This window comes from Spea bombifrons, chromosome 9 (genome assembly GCF_027358695.1).
Source record: "Spea bombifrons isolate aSpeBom1 chromosome 9, aSpeBom1.2.pri, whole genome shotgun sequence".
In the NCBI taxonomy this organism is placed as follows: domain Eukaryota; kingdom Metazoa; phylum Chordata; class Amphibia; order Anura; family Pelobatidae; genus Spea; species Spea bombifrons.
The window spans coordinates 21,278,747-21,302,727 of record NC_071095.1 but is presented as its reverse complement, the minus strand read 5'-3'; the positions used below and the strand labels follow the sequence as shown (position 1 = coordinate 21,302,727).

The window sequence follows — 23,981 nt, the reverse complement described above, 5'->3', positions numbered from 1 at the left end:
AGCTTAATGTTGAATTCATCTTTGATGTGCTTTTAACCGGCTTCAATTTTGATGGCTACACAATTTTTATATTTTCAAATGTTACAGACAAGGTATTTGCATAATAAGAGTTATAGTCTCTACATATTTCTATAGGAAAGAGACTAAAGAGGCGTTGAGGAAGCCAAGTGGTGTAAAACATATGTGGATCACCTGCTAAGAATAAAAAAGTAGTATGCAGCTGCACATATACAGTCAGCCCGCTTAGGTCACATGGCCGCTGGCCTTAAAGCACCATGTCTGACCCATCATCACTTAACCAACTTAGTCTAATTCCTTCCCAAAACAGCTCATACACAGCCCTCTACCCCCAAACCGCTCAAACACACACAGCCCTCTACCCCCAAACCACCTCAAACACACACAGCCCTCTACCCCCAAACCGCTCAAACACAGCCCTCTACCCCCAAACCGCTCAAACACACACAGCCCTCTACCCCAAACCGCCTCAAACACACACAGCCCTCTACCCCCAAACCGCTCACACACACAGCCCTCTACCCCCAAAACCGCCTCATACACACACACAGCCCTCTACCCCAAACCGCCTCAAACACAGCCCCCTACCCCAAAACCGCCTCATACACAGCCCCTTACCCCAAAACAGCCTCAAACACAGCCCCCTACCCCAAAACCGCCTCATACACAGCCCCTTACCCCAAAACAGCCTCAAACACAACCCTCTACCCCCAAACCGCTCACACACACACAGCCCTCTACCCCAAACCGCCTCAAACACAACCCTCTACCCCAAAACCGCCTCAAACATAGCCTCCTACCCCAAAACCGCCTCATACACACACAGCCCTCTACCCCAAACCACCTCAAACACAGCCCTCTACCCCCAAACCGCTCAAACACACACAGCCCTCTACCCCAAACCGCCTCAAACACAGTCCTCTACCCCAAAACCGCCTCATACACAGTCCCCTACCCCAAAACCACCTCATACACAGCCCTCTACCCCCAAGCCGCTCAAACACACACAGCCCTCTACCCCAAACCGCCTCAAACACACACAGCCCTCTACCCCCAAACCGCTCACACACACAGCCCTCTACCCCCAAACCGCCTCAAACATAGCCCCCTACCCCAAAACCGCCTCATACACACACAGCCCTCTATCCCAAACCGCCTCAAACATAGTCCTCTACCCCAAAACCGCCTCATACACAGCCCCCTACCCCAAAACCACCTCATACACAGCCCTCTTCCCCAAACCGTCTCATACACAACCCTCTACCCCAAAACCGCCTCAAACATAGCCCCCTACCCCAAAACCGCCTCAAACACAGCCCTCTACCCCAAACCGCCTCATACACAGCCCCCTACCCCAAAACCGCCTCATACACAGCCCCCTACCCCAAAACCGCCTCATACACAGCCCTCTACCCCAAACCGTCTCATACACAACCCTCTACCCCAAAACCGCCTCAAACATAGTCCCCTACCCCAAAACCGCCTCAAACACAGTCCTCTACCCCAAAATCGCCTCATACACAGCCCCCTACCCCAAACCGCCTCATACACAGCCCTCTACCCCAAACCGCCTCAAACACAGCCCTCTACCCCAAAACCGCCTCAAACACAGCCCTCTACCCCAAAACCGCCTCAAACACAGCCCTCTACCCCAAACCGCCTCATACACAGCCCTCTACCCCAAACCGCCTCATACACAGCCCTCTACCCCAAACCGCCTCAAACACAGCCCCCTACCCCAAACCGCCTCAAACACAGCCCCCTACCCCAAAACCGCTTCAAACACAGCCCTCTACCCCAAACCCGCCTCAAACACAGCCCTCTACCCCAAACCGCCTCATACACAGCCCTCTACCCCAAACCCGGCTCATACACAGCCCTCTACCCAAACCGCCTCATACACAGCCCTCTACCCCAAACCGCCTCATACACAGCCCTCTACCCCAAACCGCCTCATACACAGCCCTCTACCCTAAACCGCCTCATACACAGCCCTCTACCCCCAAACCGCCTCATACACAGCCCTCTACCCCAAAACCGCCTCATACACAGCCCTCTACCCCAAACCGCCTCATACACAGCCCTCTACCCCCAAACCGCCTCATACACAGCCCTCTACCCCAAAACCGCCTCATACACAACCCTCTACCCCAAACCGCCTCATACACAGCCCTCTACCCCCAAACCGCTCCAACACACACAGCCCTCTACCCCCAAACCGCCTCATACACAGCCCTCTACCCCAAACCGCCTCATACACAGCCCTCTACCCCAAACCGCCTCATACACAGCCCTCTACCCCAAACCGCCTCATACACAGCCCTCTACCCCCAAACCGCCTCATACACAGCCCTCTACCCCATAACCGCCTCAAACACAGCCCTCTACCCCATAACCGCCTCAAACACAGCCCTCTACCCCAAACCGCCTCAAACACAGCCCTCTACCCCAAACCGCCTCAAACACAGCCCTCTACCCCAAAACCAGCTCATACACAGCCCTCTACCCCAAATCGCCTCATACACAGCCCCCTACCCCAAACCGCCTCAAACACAGCCCCCTACCCCAAAACCGCCTCAAACACAGCCCTCTACCCCAAACCGCCTCATACACAGCCCTCTACCCCAAACCGCTCACACACAGCCCTCTACCCCAAACCGCCTCATACACAGCCCTCTACCCCAAACCGCTCACACACACAGCCCTCTACCCCAAACCGCCTCATACGGATATGGCCACAGAATACCAGGATTCGACGGCAGATAACGATCATTTGGCCCATCTAGTCTGCCCATTCTTTTTGTATAGACTCAGACCTTAATCACCCCTGGGTCTCAGTTTCAGGAGAACAAATGGCAAGCCTGCAACAGCACATCTCAGATAATAGCTGCAGGTTAGACTGCTTCTTTATTGATTCAACTCTCAGGAGCCTCAGCCGGCCAGAACAAAAACGTTCATCTAGTTAGTAACCTGCTTGATCCAGTGGGGGATCCGAGGGCCCCGGGGAGACCGGTAGAGTCCCCTGAACCCAACCGGCACCTGGTCGGCTGTGGAAAAGCATCTTACATAGCAGCCAGGTGTCATGATTTTGTTGGGAAAGTCCTGTAGCATGGCATATGCATTGCTGGCCTGCTGTCTTAAGAAACAAACTGCACAGTGCATATCTGCTTGATCATGCCACCCAAATGTCCTGCTTTGCGTGGGACAGCCCCAATTTTGACCGTATCCCGCCGTCCTGTAGAACCGGATGCCCCCAGCATTCTATAACTCAGGACACACAGCAGTCAACGTATCAAACAAATAATCACGGCTACAGCTCGGCGAGAGAAGCCACGGGAGATGTACTGGAAGATGATCAGGCCGGTTATCAAGAAGTGAAGCCTCGCTGCCATGGATACCAGGAGATATAAGCACAGACATGGATTAACAGGCCCCCCCCCACGCCTTTGTCCATGCTAAATATACCCCATCGTCTCAACGTCCAGATTTACTTTCAATTATCAGGTTTTAATTATTGCACAAAACATTCCGATCCCTTAGAAAATGGGGGGGGGAGACAGAAGGGAAGTATGTTGGTCCCATACGGGTGACGCGTCTTTAGTGAGGAGGACCAGGAGATGCCACCAAGACCCCTCTCCCTAAAGACATGCCGTTTCCCCGCGCCGCCATGATTCCAGATCCCGAGAACAGTCCCGTTACCGGGAAAAGGGAATCCTCCCCTCATGCCTGCACAAGAGGTTATCACGCATCACATGAGGCCGGGTTACGGGCCACGGAAGGACCACGAGGAACCCCGCGGCAGCCACGGTAACTGGAGCTTCCATCCAGAGCTCCGAGTTGGCTGGGACCACATTAAGACGAGAAAGTGCCTATGTTTTTATAGCACCAACATATGCTCCAGCGCTGTACAATAGTTGTGTCGCCTCAGGACTGAGGGGCAGCTTTCTGACAATAGCCAGCTTCAGAAACCAAGCACGGGACAGTTGGGACTAAAAGCAGGGGGGCCGGGGGTCATGGGGTAGCAAGAACACTACAAATACCACACGGCCAGAAGAGTGAAATACTCTGCATGTGTAGGGGCAATTAACATCCGTAAACCCTTCTACTGCTGGGCTGTTGTGCAACACCACAACTTAATACGATGAGCTTCTAGGAAAGGAGAGACGGGGAGACGTGATAGAACGAGAGACCATAACCTAAAACTTTACTTTACTGAGAGGGTAGTAGTTAAGTGGAACAGCCTCCCAAAAGAAGGGGTAGAGGGTAATACAGCGCGGGGAATCAAATATGCTTGGCATAGGCGTGTGGCGCATTAAAGCCAGCAGCAGCCACCGAGCAGGACTGGCAATCACAAAGTGGGCTGAAGGGCGACAGTAAGATGACGGGGTCATTGGAAAGCGGCTCGACACCGAGGATGAAATCATGTCTTAAACATTAAAAAATTTAAGATTTAAGAATGTTTTTTATATTTTGTTTTAGTCACTACAGCTGGGGAATGATGCAACGCCCGCAAGTTGTTGGCCCAAAAAAGCACTTAAGATTAGTCAGGCCCATAACACTACTTTTTCCGCCCCATGTTTAGATCAAAGCGCTGATATTTTAATAACTTAAGTAAATGCAAATATGTTTGAAGGCTAATTATGGATGCGTGCATTTGCTGATATTTAGACATCCCTAGATTGCCTCTTCAGTAGGAACAAGGAAATGATTAGACATAACGGAAAAGAGACCTTCATAATCGCCATTTAACATACAGAAACTGCACATCAGACCCATTTAATGACCATAATCAGTCCTTGGCCCCATACCAGATTCAGGATAGCTTCATGCCTACCCCATGCATGTTTAAATCCCCTTACTGTATTAGCCTTTACCACTTCTGCTGGCAGGCTGTTCCATGTATCCACCCCCTTTAGTTTTAAAAGGGTAAAATAAACATTAAGCCCATACGAGCATATATTAGTAGGGTTTGCTCTTAGACTTTCAGATTACCCAGCTTTGCTGAAACAAGGATATTTGTACCCCAGAAACCAAGGGCCATACAATGATTAAACACATTAATAGAGGGGACCATAGAAGTGCGTGATATGGGTGTTTGCCCCCGCGTGATATGGGTGTTTGCCCCCGCGTGATAAACATTCCATACCCGGCACTTGGGTTCCATTACTTCTCCATCTGGTTTTCTAGATCGCCGTTTAAAGACGCGCCCCTAATGCGACCGTCTAACACGATATGGATCATAATGATTGGGATATTATGTGCCGGATTAGGTACCCCGGCAAAGAAATTACTTTCTAGATTGTAATCTATGCCTCGTCACCCGATGTTCCATTTCATATAAAATGTATCGATTCTTGTTGCATTATTAAGTTCTATGTAGTTCTACATTATGATGCACAGAGATAAGATGACAGCAGAGGTTACTGCATATCACATACACATGTATATACCCTAACGAATTATTTATCATATAGAGATGGGGGAAATCGGGTGAAAAGAGGATATAGATAGAAGACACTGTACGAGGATTGGCAAATAACCTGTGGGTTCTGTTAGCCCTGAGTTATACAAGTAATGGGGGTATTAGGGGGTTAAATAAAGGGTATCTCCTGCTGAAGGGGTAATATTGGTAATCTGAACTTCTTGGGGCAAGCTTTCAGGGCTAATCAGACCTTTCTTCAGGGGGCAATGTGTGTTGGGTGAGGGTCTGGATAGAGGGGCAACTTACCAGGGTCTTTCAACCGATCAGGGAGCAGAGGATACTCCAGTACCCCTGGGCTGTAGTATATGGAGATGTGATCTAGGATGGTTATATATATGATGGATGCAATGTATAGCCGGCGAGGGGGATACACTGTATAGCCGGCGAGGGGGATACACTGTATAGCCGGCGAGGGGGATACACTGTATAGCCGGCGAGGGGGATACACTATATAGCAGGCGAGGGGGGATACACTGTATAGCCGGCGAGGGGGGATACACTGTATAGCCGGCGAGGGGGATACACTGTATAGCCGAAGAGGGGGATACACTGTATAGCCGAAGAGGGGGATACACTGTATAGCTGGCGAGGGGGATACACTGTATAGCTGGCGAGGGGGGATACACTGTATAGCCGGCGAGGGGGATAAACCGTATAGCCGGCGAGGGGGATACACCGTATAGCCGGCGAGGGGGGATACACTGTATAGCCGGCGAGGGGGATACACTGTATAGCCGGCGAGGGGGGATACACTGTATAGCCGGCGAGGGGGGATACACTGTATAGCCGGCGAGGGGGATACACTGTATAGCCGGCGAGGGGGATACACTGTATAGCCGGCGAGGGGGATACACTGTATAGCCGGCGAGGGGGATACACTGTATAGCCGGCGAGGGGGATACACTGTATAGCCGGCGAGGGGGATACACTGTATAGCCGGCGAGGGGGATACACTGTATAGCCGGCGAGGGGGGATACACTGTATAGCCGGCGAGGGGGATACAATGTATAGCCGGCGAGGGGGATACACTGTATAGCTGGCGAGGGGGATACAATGTATAGCCGGCGAGGGGGAATACACTGTATAGCCGGCGAGGGGGATACACCGTATAGCCGGCGAGGGGGATACACCGTATAGCCGGCGAGGGGGATACACCGTATAGCCGGCGAGGGGGATACACCGTATAGCCGGCGAGGGGGATACACTGTATAGCCGGCGAGGGGGATACACAGTATAGCCGGCGAGGGGGATACACCGTATAGCCGGCGAGGGGGATACACTGTATAGCCGGCGAGGGGGATACAATGTATAGCCGGCGAGGGGGATACACCGTATAGCCGGCGAGGGGGATACACCGTATAGCCGGCGAGGGGGATACACCGTATAGCCGGCGAGGGGGATACACCGTATAGCCGGCGAGGGGGATACACTGTATAGCCGGCGAGGGGGATACACTGTATAGCCGGCGAGGGGCATACACTGTATAGCTGGCGAGGGGGATACACTGTATAGCTGGTGAGAAGATGCTGTAACATGGGACCGGATCCCCATCAGCTGCTCCTACTTACAGCATCGGTGCTGCTCCGGTCCTCTCTGTGCACATCCTGCCTCCCGGCTGGGCGACTCCTGCCTGGAAACCTGCTGGCCGCTGCTGGCCGGGGCTTGCTGTCCTGCCATAGGTAATAGAAGGTGCCCAGGATCCAGGCTACCGTCAGAATGGCTATGGCATTAGCCCTGATCCTCCTCATGCTGCGGGCTGGATGGAGGGCTTGCAATGAATGGGGAGGAGGGCAGCCAGCAGCTCCTTCACATCATCTATCTGCTCCCTGTGTATCTTCTCTCTCCTCCTCCTGATTTCACTTGGCTCTTTTCTACCCCCTCTCTAGCCTAACATCTCCCTCCCTTCCCCTCTCTCTCCCCCCTCTCCATCTCACTCAGCTGTTTGTTTTAGCTCAGTCCTGCAGGGAGACTTGATCCACCCCAGGGTCCTAATGTCCACCCAGACGAAGCCACATTGTGACTGCCCTTTAAGTGGCCACCATTGGAAGATACAATGCAAGACTATTTTAAGCCACTGGTCACTTTCCTTGCATTTGCTCTTAAGTGATCACATTTAAAGGGCACTATGACTTCAATATATTACACTCAAATCAACCTCTTGAGTCATTGGGGTAAAGGGTTAAATTTCATCATTATATTCCATATATATAATGTTGTATTAGACATGATTGGAAATCAGTCATTGGGGCTTGGAGATGATAGGAAGGCAAATTTCCCCCAAAGATATTTAAAAAAAGGTAATTTATATAAAAGCTATTTTTCATAAATTAGGTGTACTCAACCATGTTGAAGAATAGCCACAAATGATACATATTTCCCAAAAGATAAATATATAGGGTTAACATTGCCTATTTGCATGCATTTAAAGGTTATAAATCTGTATCCTTTAGGGTTCAAACAGCTAGATGAATTAACACATTTATGAATATGCGCCATCGCTATATATGTGCCATCGCTATATATGTGCCATTGCTATATATATGTGCCATCGCTACTACACCATAGAGAAAGTGACAGCAGAACACCATATATACATTTCATTGCATTAAAGGGCATGCTGGGAGCAGCACTGCTTATTAACCGTTAATCACTGGAACAAGGCTCAGGTACAAAGTGAAAATGCCAGACTAAATGGACAGATGGTATGACAGCAGGATATCGCCATGAAGAACCCAAGGCAGGCATGACACTAAACCCTGGGATATGTGGCACGATCTCGTCACAAGTTCTCAGTTCTAACAATGAGAAAATCCCATTTTCAATTAAAATGTTGGCATCTAGCGCAGTGGACATCTTGCCCTTATATTTAATGGTTCTGCAGAAAGGATCAAAGTGATGTCATGCAAGAAATTGTTACGTCACCGAGGGCAGACAAGGTGGGGCTGGATGCTTCTTATTTGATACCAAAATGATGTTGTCTTATGGGAGCCAATGTTCAGAGAAACATCTAAAAATTCTCCTTTAGAAGCCTGTATAATGTGTATGAAGAGTCATCTCATCTTAGCCTTGTCTCTGTAGGTATACTATTTTTCCTCCCCATTATTTCTTCCCACCTTGTTTGAGAGGAGCCGTGTGTGTGTGTCAAAGACATTCAAATAGGCAATTCTATAAAACAGCTATTTTTCATAAGTGAGGCGTTCTAAGCCATGTTCAAGAATAGCTAAAAATGATATTTTCCCGAAAGATAAATATATAGGGTTAACATTGCCTATTTGCATGCATTAAAAGGTTTTAAATCTATCCTTTAGGAATCAATCAGCTCGATGAATTAACACATTTATGAACACGCGCCATCGCTATATACGCGCCATCGCTATATATGTGCCATCGCTATATACGTGCCATCGCTATATACGCGCCATCGCTATATACGGGCCATCGCTATATATGTGCCATCGCTATATATGTGCCATCGCTATATACGTGCCATCGCTATATATGCGCCATCGCTATATACGCGCCATCGCTATATACGCGCCATCGCTATATACGTGCCATCGCTATATACGCGCCATCGCTGCTACACCATACAGAAAGTGACAGCAGAACACCATACGTCCATTCCAGCAGTATTTGGTGTTCGCACCGGCCCTGGCAATAAAACTCGAATTGATGTGCGTTTAAACAGCAGGGAACGAGCCTAATAAATTAGCCGTGTAAATAAAGTTCAGTATATTAACCGCACTCCGCTAGATAAATAGATCCGAGCAGTGCATGAAATCTTTAAGAACCGAAAAACCCATTTGGATTTTTTTATTTATTTATTTATTTTAAATTGGAATGCACCAAAACAGCCATTTGTAGAAATGTTGAAAATTTCTTATGAGAAGCATGTCATCTCTGCTATGAATACCATTTTTTTAATGCTAGTTAATTGTAGTGTTTTTTTGTAATTCCCCTCCGCTCGCTATAACCTCACCAGGTCAGTGGCTTCCATTAATAAAAATATACATTTTCCCAATCAGAAATATGATTTTACCAGATTGTTTTAATTGGTATTTCAGTGTAGGAAAGTGAAAAAAAAAAGTCCTAAAAGAAAAGCCAATAGTATTATTACAGGACTATTTTCTTGGTAAAAAAATAGATTTTTGTATGAAATGATTCTCGTTTTCAGCTAATGCACCATTTCCAGACAGCTGTTTATGTATTCTATCAGTTATTTCAACCCAGTATACCACAAGGCATTGTTACAACTCCTTATCATACTGCATTATGGTAAACAATAGAATGACTCAGTGTTAATCACCAAGTCAAACACTGACTAATGAGCCTGTGGAGGAACGGACTTCATTAGCATTGCCCTAAAGCATCAGCTCAGCGTGGTCTTTGAACAGGGAAAGTCATCCAAAATATCACCGAGAATGGTCAAAAAGCCATTTTTAAGGATGGCGGCATTGCTTTAACCGAGGGGAGTCAAGGGCCCAGGAGTAGTCAAATCAGCATGGTAGTAAAGGGTAGATGTGGTATGAGTAAGCAGGGCATTGCTAGTAGATTGGGCTCAGGGGTGGAATAATTGAAGTTAGACCTGGGGTCACACTACAGCATGGATGCATGATTATGCTGGCTCATGCACGAAGACTGGCATAGAACCCACCTGGCATGGTAGTTTTAAGAGGGGGTCAGGCCTAAGGCCGGGTCACCATAAATACACCAATGCTCAACACAGCCCACAGGCAATGCGATCGGTAGAAAGGATGAACACGAGGACAGAAAGCCAGTGGGCGCTCGGAAGAACAAACACCAAGTGGGAGCAGCGAGAGGAGCAGGGACGCAGTCTCATAACAGATGAATAATTGTGGGGGCACAAAGAATAAACACGTAATTAGAGGCAGTGAAATAAGAATCGCTGGAGAGAAGTAGTGTTTGTTCTGCCGAGCTACAAAGAGATGCCAGGCAGATAATGTCCCTCTCAACGGGGCATCTACTGTAAGGGATGGCATGGGGGCATTTGGATTAAAAAACACGCAAAATTACTAAACTCTGATATATGCTCAGCAGAGGTATAACAGTTATTTGTGACGCACATCAATAAATAGGGCAAGGATTTGTAAGAGTCCGTGTTGGTGTCTCCTGACCTGCCCTTTGTGCAAATAAAGAATTTTCCAACAAAGTGTATACACGTATATAAAATTAGACATGCAATTATTCAGCTAAGGTCCGTTGGTTACACTATCTGTGCCCAGTATGTAATGTGGCATTGTGTGACATCACAATTCCATGTGCATCTTAGGCAGGATCAGCGTGTAATGTGGCATTGTGTGACATCACAATTCCATGTGCATCTTAGGCAGGATCAGCGTGTAATGTGGCATTGTGTGACATCACAATTCCATGTGCATCTTAGGCAGGATCAGTATATAATGTGGCATTGTGTGACATCACAATTCCATGTGCATCTTAGGCAGGATCAGCGTGTAATGTGGCATTGTGTGACATCACAATTCCAGTGCATCTTAGGCAGGATCAGTATATAATGTGGCATTGTGACATCACAACTCCATGTGCATCTTATGCAGGATCAGTGTGTAATGTGTCATTGAATGACATCACAATTCAACAAAACTCAGGCTGCCGATCATCCTCCACAAACTCATTTGTACTAAAAACAGCAGCCACAGGAGAAAAGGTCGCCGGTTGATTAAATATAGTGGAATCGGGGTTAAATAAGCCACCTGCTGCTCATCGAATGGAAATGTTTACTGCCCATAGATCATTTCACCTGGAAATTAAATTTGATTTGTCATCTCAATGTTTACATTTTTCCCCTATGACATTTGCCCCTGATTGCGATATTTCTCCTGCTTTACAAGTTCCAAGTAAAAAAAATGTATAAAGTATTACATAATTTGGAAGAAAACATCAAAATACTAAAAGCCACTAGAATAGCTTGTTTCAATCCTACATTACCCCAGGCGTGACCAAACGCCTACAAAATCACACACAAAATTAAGTGGCCACCGCCTGAGTTAAATTGTGGCGGTTCAGATGTTTTTTAGGATAAATTCAGCAGTTCCTCTGCTTTTTCTCCGTCGGGTAGCACTTTAATAAATAAAGAAATAAAGGCCATGAGTGCTGAGATTTTCGGCACAGATTTAAAATCACAGAGCAAGAATATAGAAGATAATATGAGAAAAAACAGGGTACATGGCGCCATACTGCCATTTTCAAAATAGACTAGAGGGAGCGCTGCCGAAACTGAGCTTTTTATGAGGAACCACAAAAAAAATTACCTTTAACAATAAAGCCGGCACTTTAAGGCCCAGCGGCTCCCTGGTGATGTCAGCTGTGTGCAGCATGCTGTGTTTTTATGAGTTTGGCCGGTGTGCTAGAGAAGGGAGTTGAGCTGGAGGGAGGAAAAAGGGCCACATGTGGACAGCCAAACAAGGAGTCTGATTAGAGATATTGTATAGGAGAAAAGATTCACTCTTACAGTAAAGCCTTAAAAGACGCACAAATGAGCCATCTGTGGTAGTCGGCAGCCATGATTCTTGGCACGCAACTCATGAAAGGGGCTAATCGGGGGCCGGGTTGCACAAACGTAACCTTTGGGGATAAATTATTGCCACCCAATTCTCTCTCCTTACTGATGGGGATATTGCGCAGCACCTTACAAAGTACTGCCACCCTTGGGGTATTAAATCAAGGACTACAAACGAGGGGAAAAAAGCCAACTACGTGAGAAGAGGTCAACCTTTAAAGCAGAAGCAGCCACGTCCATGAAGCGACACATCGCCGCGCACATCTCAGACAATTCTACAAGTCTACCCCACCCCAGAAAATTCCCATGATAAGAAGAATGACCCCTCGCTCAGGATATGAGAGTCACATCCGGCCGGTTTGGTTGCCTCGACACACGCTTATAGCATATGTATATTAGAATGCCAGTGTTGCTGTGCTGTTGCCACGGTAATTCAATACATTAAACCCTACGGGGTAGGGATAGCATCTGCACCCAGTTCACATTCCCCTGCTCGCAGTCATTAAAAAGCAGGGCTTTGCAGGTTTCCTTTGGCACAGAGAAGGTTAACAGCCTCAGCTTTATTCTTTCTCCTGCGAGAATTCCAACCGTTCACAAAAGATCCATTCATGGCCGGCTCAAGAAAACACCTAATTCCTTTCTAATGGCCGTGTCTGTCATATCGACCCAAGGACAGACAACGGGACAGCTGCTGGCCCATCGACAGATCTCTCCGGGCAACGGAAAGCATGCATTTCACTTCAAAGGGTTAGACACATGTAACATGTTTTATATATATGTACACACACACACGACACTCAGGACAGATTATCAGAAGAATAAGGACAGAAGCTCAAACAAAACAATTGTTTTCCAAAAATCAGGAAACGCAACATATCAATATAAAATGGCTTGTCATTTGACTAACATTCTGCCTCCATACCAAGCTTTCACTAATCCACTTCACGGAAGAGGGAGCCGGGCCCTGGGAGGACCCCAAGGGAGCCGGGCCCCGGGAGGACCCCAAGGGAGCCGGGCCCCGGGAGGACCCCAAGGGAGCCGGGCCCTGGGAGCGAATGACGTTGTACTTATCGTTTGGACTCTTGGTATTGCACCACCAGGGGCTTTATTTGAACCCCACATCCAGACACCATGTTACTTACAATGCAGTTTTACTTCCTTTAAACATTTATCATTTTTTAACCCAGTCAAGTTTAGCCAAGTAATCTCCCCGCTGCTCCTCACATACGCAGCCCTCCCCGCCGCTCCTCACATACGCAGCCCTCCCCGCCGCTCCTCACATACGCAGCCCTCCCCGCCGCTCCTCACATACGCAGCCCTCCCCGCCGCTCCTCACATACGCAGCCCTCCCCGCCGCTCCTCACATACGCAGCCCTCCCCGCTGCTCCTCACATACGCAGCCCTCCCCGCCGCTCCTCACATACGCAGCCCTCCCCGCCGCTCCTCACATACGCAGCCCTCCCCGCTGCTCCTCACATACGCAGCCCTCTCCGCTGCTCCTCACATACGCAGCCCTCCCCGCAGCTCCTCACACACGCAGCCCTCCCCGCTGCTCCTCACATACACAATCTTCCTGTTACTCCTGATCTCACCGTGCCTATATGTTGTCCCATTTTATGGGAGTCTCTTACCGCATGTCATGGAGTCCAGGGGCAGGAGAGGAACCGCACACACATTCAAACAAACATTGTTCCTAGTAGTTGGAGATGGGAACAACTGCAGTGACAGAGAACAGGTGCACGAGGGCAATAACTCCAATAACTGTGGGCGTGTTCCCATCACTCCTACCAGGTGGGTAAGAGTGAGGTTGCTCCTGCCATCTTGGATGTTGGTAAGGTCGCCCATTTTAAGGCTTAGGCGCCTCCATCAATGGAGGTAAGGCAGCAGGGGACATGACAGGTCCGCAATTGCCCCATGCCTCTCCTGCCCCACCACTGCCAACCTTTTCATGTTCTCAGCCTTAAAATTCCTATTAGGTGTCCTTCATATTGAAGCCATTCTCAAAAAAACTCCACGTGACCCTATATCCCCGGGAACGCTCTGCAGATAGCACGCTTTAGTCATATATTCTCCCTGCTTTGGTAGTTAGTAATGCTGAAATCCAAAATACTTATTATGGGTAATATTACGGTAATAGCCTGCGTGGGCAACCGTGATATCTCCGACTCACCTTAAGTGCAGCGTCTGCCTTGGAACAGTACAGACAGAATAAAACATGATATTTTTGTGCTGGCCGCATTTCAGTCTGAAACATGACTTACATAGAAATTAATAACGTGCTTTGATTAGTAGTAGTCCAAAACTTTTGGGGGCCATTAGGAAGAAAAAGCGCCGATAGACAGACAGACAATCTACGGTTGCTGGAAACTTAACATCAGGGGTAGATAGGAGCATGAGCCGTGGTATGGGTATGAGTCGGGGGGTGCAGAGGGGTCCCAAAGCTTCTGGATTCAGAAATGGGCCCTAGAAGCCCCCAGAGAATTTAAATCCGGCCCTGAATGGAGCATGTATTAATGTCTAAAAATAACGCTCCCCCAATTTTTGGGAAGAGGCTAGCAGAATGTATATAAACCTTGGGCACAGCACAGAACAATGCCTTAACGCTCCCGTAGCGACTCTCTCCCCTTCGTTCTCTTCCTCCCTCGTTTATTTGTTCCGCACAAAGCCAAGGCTTCGCTATCAAGGTCTCTATGGAGACTCAGTGTGGGAGATGTCGTGTAGTGTAAAAAAAAAAAAATAGCATTTTCAGTCCAGAATTATATATAATGATTATGCGGTTCAATAAATGTTGGTTTCGATATTTCTCTGCCATACCTCCATCGACTAAGTAATCAACTCTAACCGCTTATTCAGGACCGCATCCGAAACCTTTGTGTGCGGCGCACGTGTATCGCTTGGCGTAGCCTAACGTAGCCAGGGATCTATACCTACATACATTCAGAATGTAAAGATATGTTGCAGGAAAACGTGACAATACGGCGTGCTTAGCTGGATTCAGGTGTACGGGGTCATAGCAGATACACCATTATAAAACACTTGGCCCTATGTGGAGACTGACTTAAGGGACATTAGCCCAGTCTGGGAATCTGGCACACCGGGGAAATGCCAGCGGCATACTACGTGGCAATCATCTGCTGGCCGCTGGTCTTAAAGTGCCAGTCCAGCCCTTGGGTACACTGGACCCATTCAATGCCATTGGAAAGCACTCCAGATCATCGCTTGTGTTCTTTGTTACCAAGTACCGTGTGCAGCGCGCATTTGAGGCATATGTTTGGAAACGTCCCCGTCCCGAAGGCAGAACACTTAGTGCCGGCGCATACGTATAAATCTACCAGCGTGACAGATGCTACGAGATAAAAAGTTTCTTCCAGATGGCGCATAAAAATTTGGAAAAGTACAACACTTATATCCATTTTTAGATCATACAGCATGCTGCCGACAGCTTTATATTATGTACAGAAAAGTCACAAATTAACAATACATTTTTTAGAGGTTTTTTTGTATTTTTTTCCCCCATATGTATAGTCCCTGTGATCATCCTTAAAACAAACTAAAGGAATAAGTAATAAATAATATTGGAAGTGTCGTTATATATGTGTTTCAGCCTTTGGTATTATGTTTTACAAATATGCCCTGCCCAAGATTTAATTAAAAGAAAAATGTAATTGGTCAGCGTTTACACCTCTGGCTTCCAATGCCATCTACTGGCAACGGAAGAAATGCTCCCATAATCCCACCGCAGGTTTCACAAATTAAAGAAAAAAGAAAACTCCTCGACAAGAAACTCGTAACAAACGTAAATATACGCTTTATTGCTTATTGTGCTGAATGCAAACTGTTATTGATTTTGACTCTCTGTACTGGAAAGAGAGACTGGGTGCTACTATGTTCCCATCAGAAGGCCCCCTTAAAGCAGAAAGACCCCCAGTGAGCTAACAACATCCCCATGCATGAAGGTGTAATTTGTCCCTGTGCAAATTTCAATTAAAAAAGGGACATTTACCTAGCGGCCCAGAGTGTGGAAGGGGGGGGGGGATTAAAAATTTGACTTTAGGTAGATCTTTTATTCCCTGACTTTGTTAATCTGATTACACTGAATAACCAGTTTATCGTCTGCGATCGTTTGTGTAGCATAAAAACATGTTGTGTATGTAGTTCAGCGCACCTGCTTTTATCACATTTTGTTCCAATAAACTGTTATTTGCAGACGTGAAGGCCGCCATTGTTGTCGGTCATGTGATACTTGAGTGACTTTCCCTGATCAATCACCACACTGAGCTGATGCTTTACGGCAATGCTAACAAAGTCCATTCGCACATAGGCTTCCAATTAGACCGGCTAGGTTATTAAGATTGAGTCACTCTATTGTTCACCATAAGGCAGTATGATAAAGGAGTCGGGGTGTACGTCCACTAGATTGGGCTAATACGCAGCAGCCTGAGAACATTACGCAAAAACCAGAACTGCTTTAAAAAACAGCACAATATTTTTAATCTGATGCTAAAAGTAAAAAAGTGGGAATCCCATTTACATGAAAGTAAATACTGCTGGAGAATCCGTATCAAACCTTTGTTGTAAAAACAAACATTTCTGTAATTATTTTGAGTATAGGAGGCAAGGAACGAACCTATCAAAAAAAACAAACAATCTTCGCTACGTATCCGTTGATTTCCTAAAGCACGCGACACAGTTATGGTAAGCAGATAGATACAGTGCAGCAGCGTGACGACATTTGGCTGAAATCCTCTATGTGGGCACCCGAAGGTGGCTCTTGCGGTCAGTATACTCAAGCTGGCCCCAAGCTATGCCCACAACAGGGCACGCGGACACACAATGACTGCTGACGTAAAGAACTAAATCAGCTGCCCCGGGCTCTGGTTAGCTGCTCTTGGCTGTACCGTCCACCCATTATTCTGCTGTTATACAAAAGGACTCAGGCGGCTGTACGGATGTAATCACCGTCAGAACCACAGCACAAAAGATCACAGGCCATGTGATTCATACACAGTAGGGGCTACTTAAAGGGGCAGTCCCATTACGTATCCCCCCCCCCTTTTTAATACTAGATTAAAAATGTGCTTTTTTTTATTAATACTTAGTTTTGCATAATATAATCTCTTAGGGCAGTTGCATATATAATTTTTTTTTTTTTTTTATACAAAGTAAATACCACTGAAAGATAAGGATATTTTTTTTTCTTTAATGCATTTGTGAAGATTAGAGGCACAGTCAAAAAAATTTGTCATTTTCTCCGCACAAAAATTATAAATAACTTAACGGGAGAATTAAAAAATAAATAAGTAAGTCTTAAGAAAGTGAGAAAAATCGGTCAACGGGGAATCACAGATTTCTCACGCACAGACTGCTGCATCCCAAAAAACAAAAACTATTTAGGTCTCAGCCTCCACTCACGGAGGACACGCGTTTCATAAGAATATAGAAAAGATCCGTCTGCTAGATTACTAAAAGGATTCAAAGAATGCAGCACAGAGAAGGTCAGCTGGTCCTCCATAATATTAACGTAAAAAAAGAGTCGCTCTCAAATGCACAGTACATTTTCACCGTATGCCAAAACAGTTTTAGCAGAAAATGTATCTCAATCAGAGTTAAAATTGAAATCATCCTTTATCCCACGAGGGCTAAGGAGCTTCTAAAACTGTTCTGGTAAAACTCAAGGATAAATACATATTTTTTTTTTTGTTTTGAATTTTTAAACAAAGGAAGAAGGAAACCATGGTAACCAACGTCCACAAAAACGAGTCACATTTTAAGGAATCCGTGGCTGATCAATGATAAGTCATTAGATGAGTCTATCATTTTCAACCAGATGTCCTTACAATGCGGCGTATAAGAAAACATGGATGAATCCAGGTTCAATTAAGTTTACGGCAAGAACGCGTCTTTCGATGCGGGGCTAGCCCACAGGGATAACCAAGTTTTCACCGTATTTCCTAAGCAGCTTGCTGTGGTTGTGATCCACAGACCAGTGCGGAGGGAGATGCTTGGGCTGCATGGTGTCCAAGAAGTGCTGGCGCCACCGTTTCTCCAGCTGCATTAGAGATTTGAGTCCGCCCTTAGCAAAGCTCTGCACCACTTTCAGCCCGTGGGGCACATAGGTTTCGTTGAAGATCCTGTAATCATGAGAACAAGCAAGATATTAGTATGTTCACACACAAAGTAAATAAGACGGGGCAACAACGATGAGCAGAGCCTTGAGAGATTTTGGCACCGATCCATTCAGGTTGTCGCACGATTAGAAACAGACTGACAGCAGATACGGTAATGCTGTCCATCTAGGCTGCCATTTTTTTCCCTGCATGTCACTTACGGTGCAGATGTACCCTGTTAGCGGTTCACAATGGGAAAGGGAACTATAATACATTTGGACACATCCAATAAGTTTGCCTTCGTCCGTCAGCATATCCAATATTCAGACGCGATGCATCCGATTGCTTTCAGCACTTGACTCCGGACTCTTGCATGGAAGCAAGATATCCCAATCTTTTGAATCCCTTGTGTTTACAGCATTACGTTACCTGGTTTCAAGGTTTGCCGTCTCTTGCAGTTGTTCTTCTGCGACGGCGTCCACCCCATAAAAGTCTTTGATTTCTGCCAGGAGCTCATCTCTGCGATGCTCGGGGAGCTTGGATGCGTTTAGTAGAGCCCTGGCCGCCGAGCGCACTTGCCTGCGCACCGGATCCTCTAACATGCGCACGCCTTCCTCGCAGCCTATGGGGGCGCTGAACTCCTCAGACAACCTCTGTTTCAGGGAGGTATCGTGGTAGTTGGACACCGCATGGCATGACGTGCACAGCAGCAGCACATCGTGAGAGTTGTGATCCTTCATTTGAATAGGGAAGTGCCGCCGGTACTCGTGGGGGACAATGTTTTTCCTGTTGACGTACACAAGGGGTACGGTGAGAACATGAAAGGCTTTGAGTTTCGATCATGTCGCGGAGTGGACACCAACTCACCTTATATAAGACTCTCTTTTGCCGCACACTACACAAAGGTTCTCTTTCACAGTCAGATAATAATCCACGTTGGACTCCGGACGACCAGATGGTTCAAATCGTAACCGCACAATAAATGGGTCATCGCTAATCAGGTCTAAATAGGAAAAGCAAAGCGTAGGATTTAATAGGTAGATCACACTATGGACATACAAAAGGCAAAGGAGAAAGATGGATTATTCTAGAATCTATAGCTTTTGTAGTGCACTCACTCATTCCCATGATCTCGGCACTCCTCTCCTCTCCTCATTGGTTGTCCACATATTAAATGATAAATAAGTATATCACACACACACACACACACCTTTATTATGGCCTGATGAACACTAACATTTCTGGGGACGCCATGTTTGGGCAGCATAAGTATTGGTAACCTCACCTCCAATGCCTTTATCCAGGTACCACTGAGCCTTCTTACGATCACAAGTACACAGGGGTTGTCCATCAGGGGCATGCAGGAAACAGTTATCATAAAGTGGGGACTTTCTGTAAAAGAAAAAATACAAAAATGTAAACCTTTTTTCAAACTGCTACAGAAAGCTTGGCCCACATTATCGCATGCAGAAGCAAGATCTAAGACTCTCAAACATTTCACACAGAACCCACCCTAAAATATTCTACCTTGCAGAGTATCCAACTCCAAGTGGCTTCTTCTTATTCTTACGTGGGTCTTTCCCAGGAGAACTTTGGGTCGGTTTCTCGTCGTCGCCCTCCTTTTTCTGCCTCGGTCCTCCGTTTGCGCCGCCGTTTTCGATACTGCTAGACTTTGCTCTAAAAGGGATATCTATCAAGCCCTGGCACTTCCCCAGCAACGATTCCCAGGGGCAAGGGGAGTTTGCCGAGAAGAACCCCAGCAGCTGAAGAAAAAGGGCCACAGAGACTTGGGCATCCCTTGCGGCGTACAAAACCTGCAAAAAAAACGCCACGTATAAGCATATACCTCCTAGACACGGTGGGAGAGCTATCTTGCCGCTGATTGGCCAATTGAAGCAGCCAATCAGAGCTGCAAGATGGCAGGACAGGAGGTGCCAGGAACCAGCACTCCATATAGTGGGCCTTTAAACTTGAGTGGGTGAGCATTTGAATGTGATGTTTTGGGAAGGGAAGAGGCTCATTACGATGCACACTTTATGATGCTTATCACACGGCTAAAGAAAAGTTGGGTATAACAAGAAGCAATAACCCAGCAAGACACCCACCTGATCCTCACTAAACTCTTCTGCGTCCCAGTTGCTGCAGCGCAACTGAAAGGATTTATCCAGGGGGAAGGATAAGACGGTCTCAGAGAGAGATTTAAGGCTTAAACTGTTTTGAAAAATGTCTCTTCTACGCAAGGGGAAAAAAAAATAAAAAAGGTTATTATTTAATGAGTCAATACACAGGAAAAATATTTAAAAAAAACCCAGACTTTATCCGCAGTCTCCAGCCAGCGTCAGGAGAGTAATTAAAGTGGATCACCTTATTGCTGGAGTGTTGCGGGTCAGCGGTACATACTAACGGCCAACGTTAAGGGGAATTAGAGATTTACTATTACTTATTGCCATCATTGAGGCCCTCAGGACAGGAAGCTAATTAATGCTAGTTTTACTGCAAAAACTAAGTAAAACAGCTAATGACATTTAAAATAAATAAATTAAAAGTATAAAAGTATAGTTAGTTTAATTGATACAAAAAACTGGAAAAGTTTGTGTTTTGGGGAAAAAGTGGGTTCTATGCAATACTTTGTTACAGTAACAAAGATCGAGCCGGTGACAATGAGCAGTCTGTACTGTGGATCCTCAGCGCCGTTTGGATGACCTTGATTCTGATGCCACGCAGTAACGGAAGATGGTGTTTTAGGATATTTCAATCAGTGCGTGAAACTTATATACCTATGTCTCAGTGCAAGATAACGGACATCCACAATCCCTTGCACAGAAAGACCGTAGTCACCCAGAAGCTTCACCGAGTCTTCGTAGCATCCAACCCCAACTTTGAGGATACGGCTGTCTGCCAAGAGATCGCAGAGTGTGTTTGGGATGGGATTTCCGGAACGGGTCAACTGGGGCAAGCGAACCAAGATGGAGAAGCCACTGTGCGAAGCCATCTGAAGCAAAGAAACCGGGTTTGCCTTTCCTTCCACAGATACCTGCGCAGATTACAAAGACAATTTAAAGAGGACCGGTCATCTGAAAATATGGAGTCCATGGAAAGTATGACATGTATACACCGTGCTAAAACACACACACAATACACAGCAAAAGTTTTAAGCAGATATGAATAAACGGTTTCAAAACTAGACATTAGATTATTTAGCAAAATGCTAACTGAGTGAACAGAAGTAAAAATCTAAATCAAATAAATATTTGATGCGATCACCCTTTGCCATCAAAACAGCATCTATTCTTCAAGGCAGACTTGCACGCAGGTTTTTAAGGAACGCGGCAGGTTCTGGGAGAACTAAGCACAGTTCTTATGTGGCATTAGGCACACGTAACCCCAGACAGACTTGGTGACGTTGAGATCAGGGCTCTGTGGAGGCTATACCTTCTTTACGCTGAAGATGGTTCTTAATGAATTTGGCTGTACGTTTGTACAGGTGCCCAGTCCTTCGGCTAACAAACCGCCTTCTGCTGCACTTTCTGTGTTTTCATGCATAGTTCAGAGGCTTGGCCTCATTTCCATGAAGGCCACCTCTGCCCACACATCTTCATCCAGTAGATGGCTGTACAAGGGTCCCACTGCTTTCTGCCAACACAGAGCTGATGGCACGGCTGGACAACTTCCAAGCGCCAAGGCAAGTAGGCATGATGTGCCTTTCATCTGGCCAACGACCGAGTCTTCCGGTCTCCCTTAAAAGGTCTGCTTGGGACGTTGCTGACGCGGTGTAACTACCTTGTGTCTTGTTGCTGTGCTCAGTCATTAAACGGTCTTAAGAAACCGCACCTTGTCCGTGAGTTTGGCGGTTACGCGCCCAGTTTAATTGAACGCAAGAAGTGCAAATATCATTTTGATTTTGATCTTCTGTTCAATGATTAAAATAAACTTTTTATTTTGAAAGACAGTACTGAAATAGAGATTTATATATATTCTATTACTCCACACAAAGCAGGCAGCATTTTTGTAAGTAATGCACTGTGATACATACCCATTCACAATCCATACCAAGCACCGGGTATTCGGCAATCTCTTTCATCATCAGAGGCCATACTTGCTCCCATTCATCTGTTTGCGAGACCACTTTAATTTCCGCTTCCAGAATCTGCTCTGCTGAAGAAACGCCCGAGTACGCTACCTGCTCGATATGGTTCTTCACGCAGTTAGTGCAAGTAACCGCTCCGGCACTTGTGTTAATTCGGTCATTCGCTGCACGGAGCTGCCTCCTCCGGTGATTTATAAACTTCCAAAGAACAAGACATCCTACAGTTGTTCCCACCAATGATGCCACACCAAGCGTTAACCCAGAATGCCTGGGCATTTTAACCAGAATACCTACCCAAAAAAAACAAAAACAAAATGAATATATATATACACACACACTTTAAATCCAAATACAATTAAATGCCTAGATATGTACAGGATTAGAAGGAACTCAAATTAATTTTGAGTACATAACTGGCTACGAGGCATATGATGTATAGGGTGAAGAGACGTGTGGATTTTTAGGTTCTTTGGTGAATACGTGCCCCACACAGATGCACAAGCAAATATATATATATATATATACACACACACACGTCCAAAAGGGAAGCACTCACCTGAACTAGCATTATAAGGGGATGCTGCTGAAGACGAAAGCCTATAAATTGCAGGAATGTCTGTGTTTAGGAAGGCCTTTTGGCTCCTGGTAAGTAATGTACTTGCAAAGATTTAGCTCCATATAAGCAACAGTATTTAGTGTTAGGACCACCTACATTGGAGTACTTTGGTGTAGTGGTGGGCTTAGCATAATGTGGCCGTATGATGTGACTAAACCTCCAATTTTGTCATCTTAGAAAGGTGTTTTTAAGCAGCTTTAACAAGGACTACAGTTATGAGAGTTTATAACCTATTTGATGCTAGTGCGCTGATTTAGAGATTGAGAGATAGAGAGAGAGTGAGTAAGTGAGTGAGTGAGAGAGAGAGTGAGAGAGAGAGAGATAGATATGCTGGAGTTAAAGCAGCCAATCAGTTGCAGAAAAGCACTCCTACTGAACTCAATGGGAGAATTTTCTACATATGGGACTCTCATGCACACATAATCTAATGCATGGGGGGGTCTCTCTATGCATTTGCAGTGGGACCACAAGTAAAAGTAAAGGGTATATGTATATATATTTATGTACCTTATATTTTATCTACATCCCCCGCAGTGTCTCATTGAACTCGAGAACAAATGTTTCCCCGCACATTCCCAGACAGGCATTCAATTTTCCTCCTCGTTTGTTGACAGCAGCGGCAGCAATGCCTGCCTGCCTACTACAACAAGGAGTCAAAACAATTCCCTGTCTAAACTCGTTACCCCCAAACCCTGCTGTAAAACGGGCTCCTCTGCGGAAACAGGTACCATCTAAAAGGCTTACACACCGTTTCACGAACTGGCAATAAAAGGAAAAAAAAGTGCTTTACCGTAAACTATACGAATCGTTCAAGTGCCAGCACACCGGGAGTCCATAATGACAAGCATGCCCGGTACCCAATTACCTGGTGGCTGCGACCGCGCACACGCAGCTGGCACGCACTCAAGCGTTCCACCGGCAGCCCTCACACACCTCCACTTCCTACGATGATGTCATCACGCCGCGTACGCTGCGCTCCTATTGTACGGAAAGCCGGGCAGCTGTTTAACCCTTAAGGCCCCCGAGCTGTCTAAACAGTCCCACTGTGACAGGGGCCAGCGACACTTTACTTAAAACGTAATGTTATCGCTGGCAGCTGGCGCTGCTACCGTATGTAGCCCGGGTGCGCGCA

At 46.5% G+C, this 23,981-nt stretch overlaps 2 protein-coding genes across 3 annotated transcripts in view; both read right to left on the bottom strand.

The window, feature by feature from the left end:
• GALNT16 (polypeptide N-acetylgalactosaminyltransferase 16) overlaps window positions 1–7,324 on the bottom strand; it is a 31,505-nt gene extending 24,181 nt beyond the window's left edge. The window contains exon 1 of the mRNA XM_053475044.1: window positions 7,070–7,324. Within this exon, the coding sequence (XP_053331019.1) occupies window positions 7,070–7,249 (180 nt within the window). The 5' untranslated portion in view covers window positions 7,250–7,324. The remainder of the gene's footprint in view (window positions 1–7,069) is intronic.
• A 9,895-nt stretch (window positions 7,325–17,219) lies between these two features.
• EXD2 (exonuclease 3'-5' domain containing 2) lies at window positions 17,220–23,774 on the bottom strand. 2 transcript variants are annotated; one of them, XM_053474587.1, is made up of 9 exons: window positions 23,715–23,774; window positions 22,180–22,523; window positions 20,924–21,180; window positions 20,252–20,378; window positions 19,674–19,960; window positions 19,432–19,538; window positions 19,014–19,149; window positions 18,576–18,932; window positions 17,220–18,170 (listed from the first exon to the last, which is right to left on the bottom strand). In XM_053474587.1, exons 2-9 carry the CDS (start codon window positions 22,507–22,509, stop codon window positions 17,954–17,956), a joined length of 1,818 nt encoding a protein of 605 aa, XP_053330562.1. In that variant the 5' UTR covers window positions 22,510–22,523; window positions 23,715–23,774; the 3' UTR covers window positions 17,220–17,953. The 2 variants fall into 2 exon arrangements, with proteins under 2 accessions (XP_053330562.1, XP_053330563.1); XM_053474588.1 differs by having other exon boundaries at window positions 23,640–23,742.
• Between the last annotated feature and the right edge of the window lie 207 nt (window positions 23,775–23,981).

Coding starts and splice junctions, on each gene's coding strand:
- EXD2 (XM_053474587.1), bottom strand. CDS start 22,509: ATGCCCAGGCATTCTGGGTTAACGCTTGGTGTGGCATCATTGGTGGGA. Junction 19,150..19,431: donor CCTGGATAAAGGCATTGGAG/GTGAGGTTACCA, acceptor TTTCCTATTTAG/ACCTGATTAGCGATGACCCA. Junction 18,171..18,575: donor ACGGCAAACCTTGAAACCAG/GTAACGTAATGC, acceptor TCATGATTACAG/GATCTTCAACGAAACCTATG.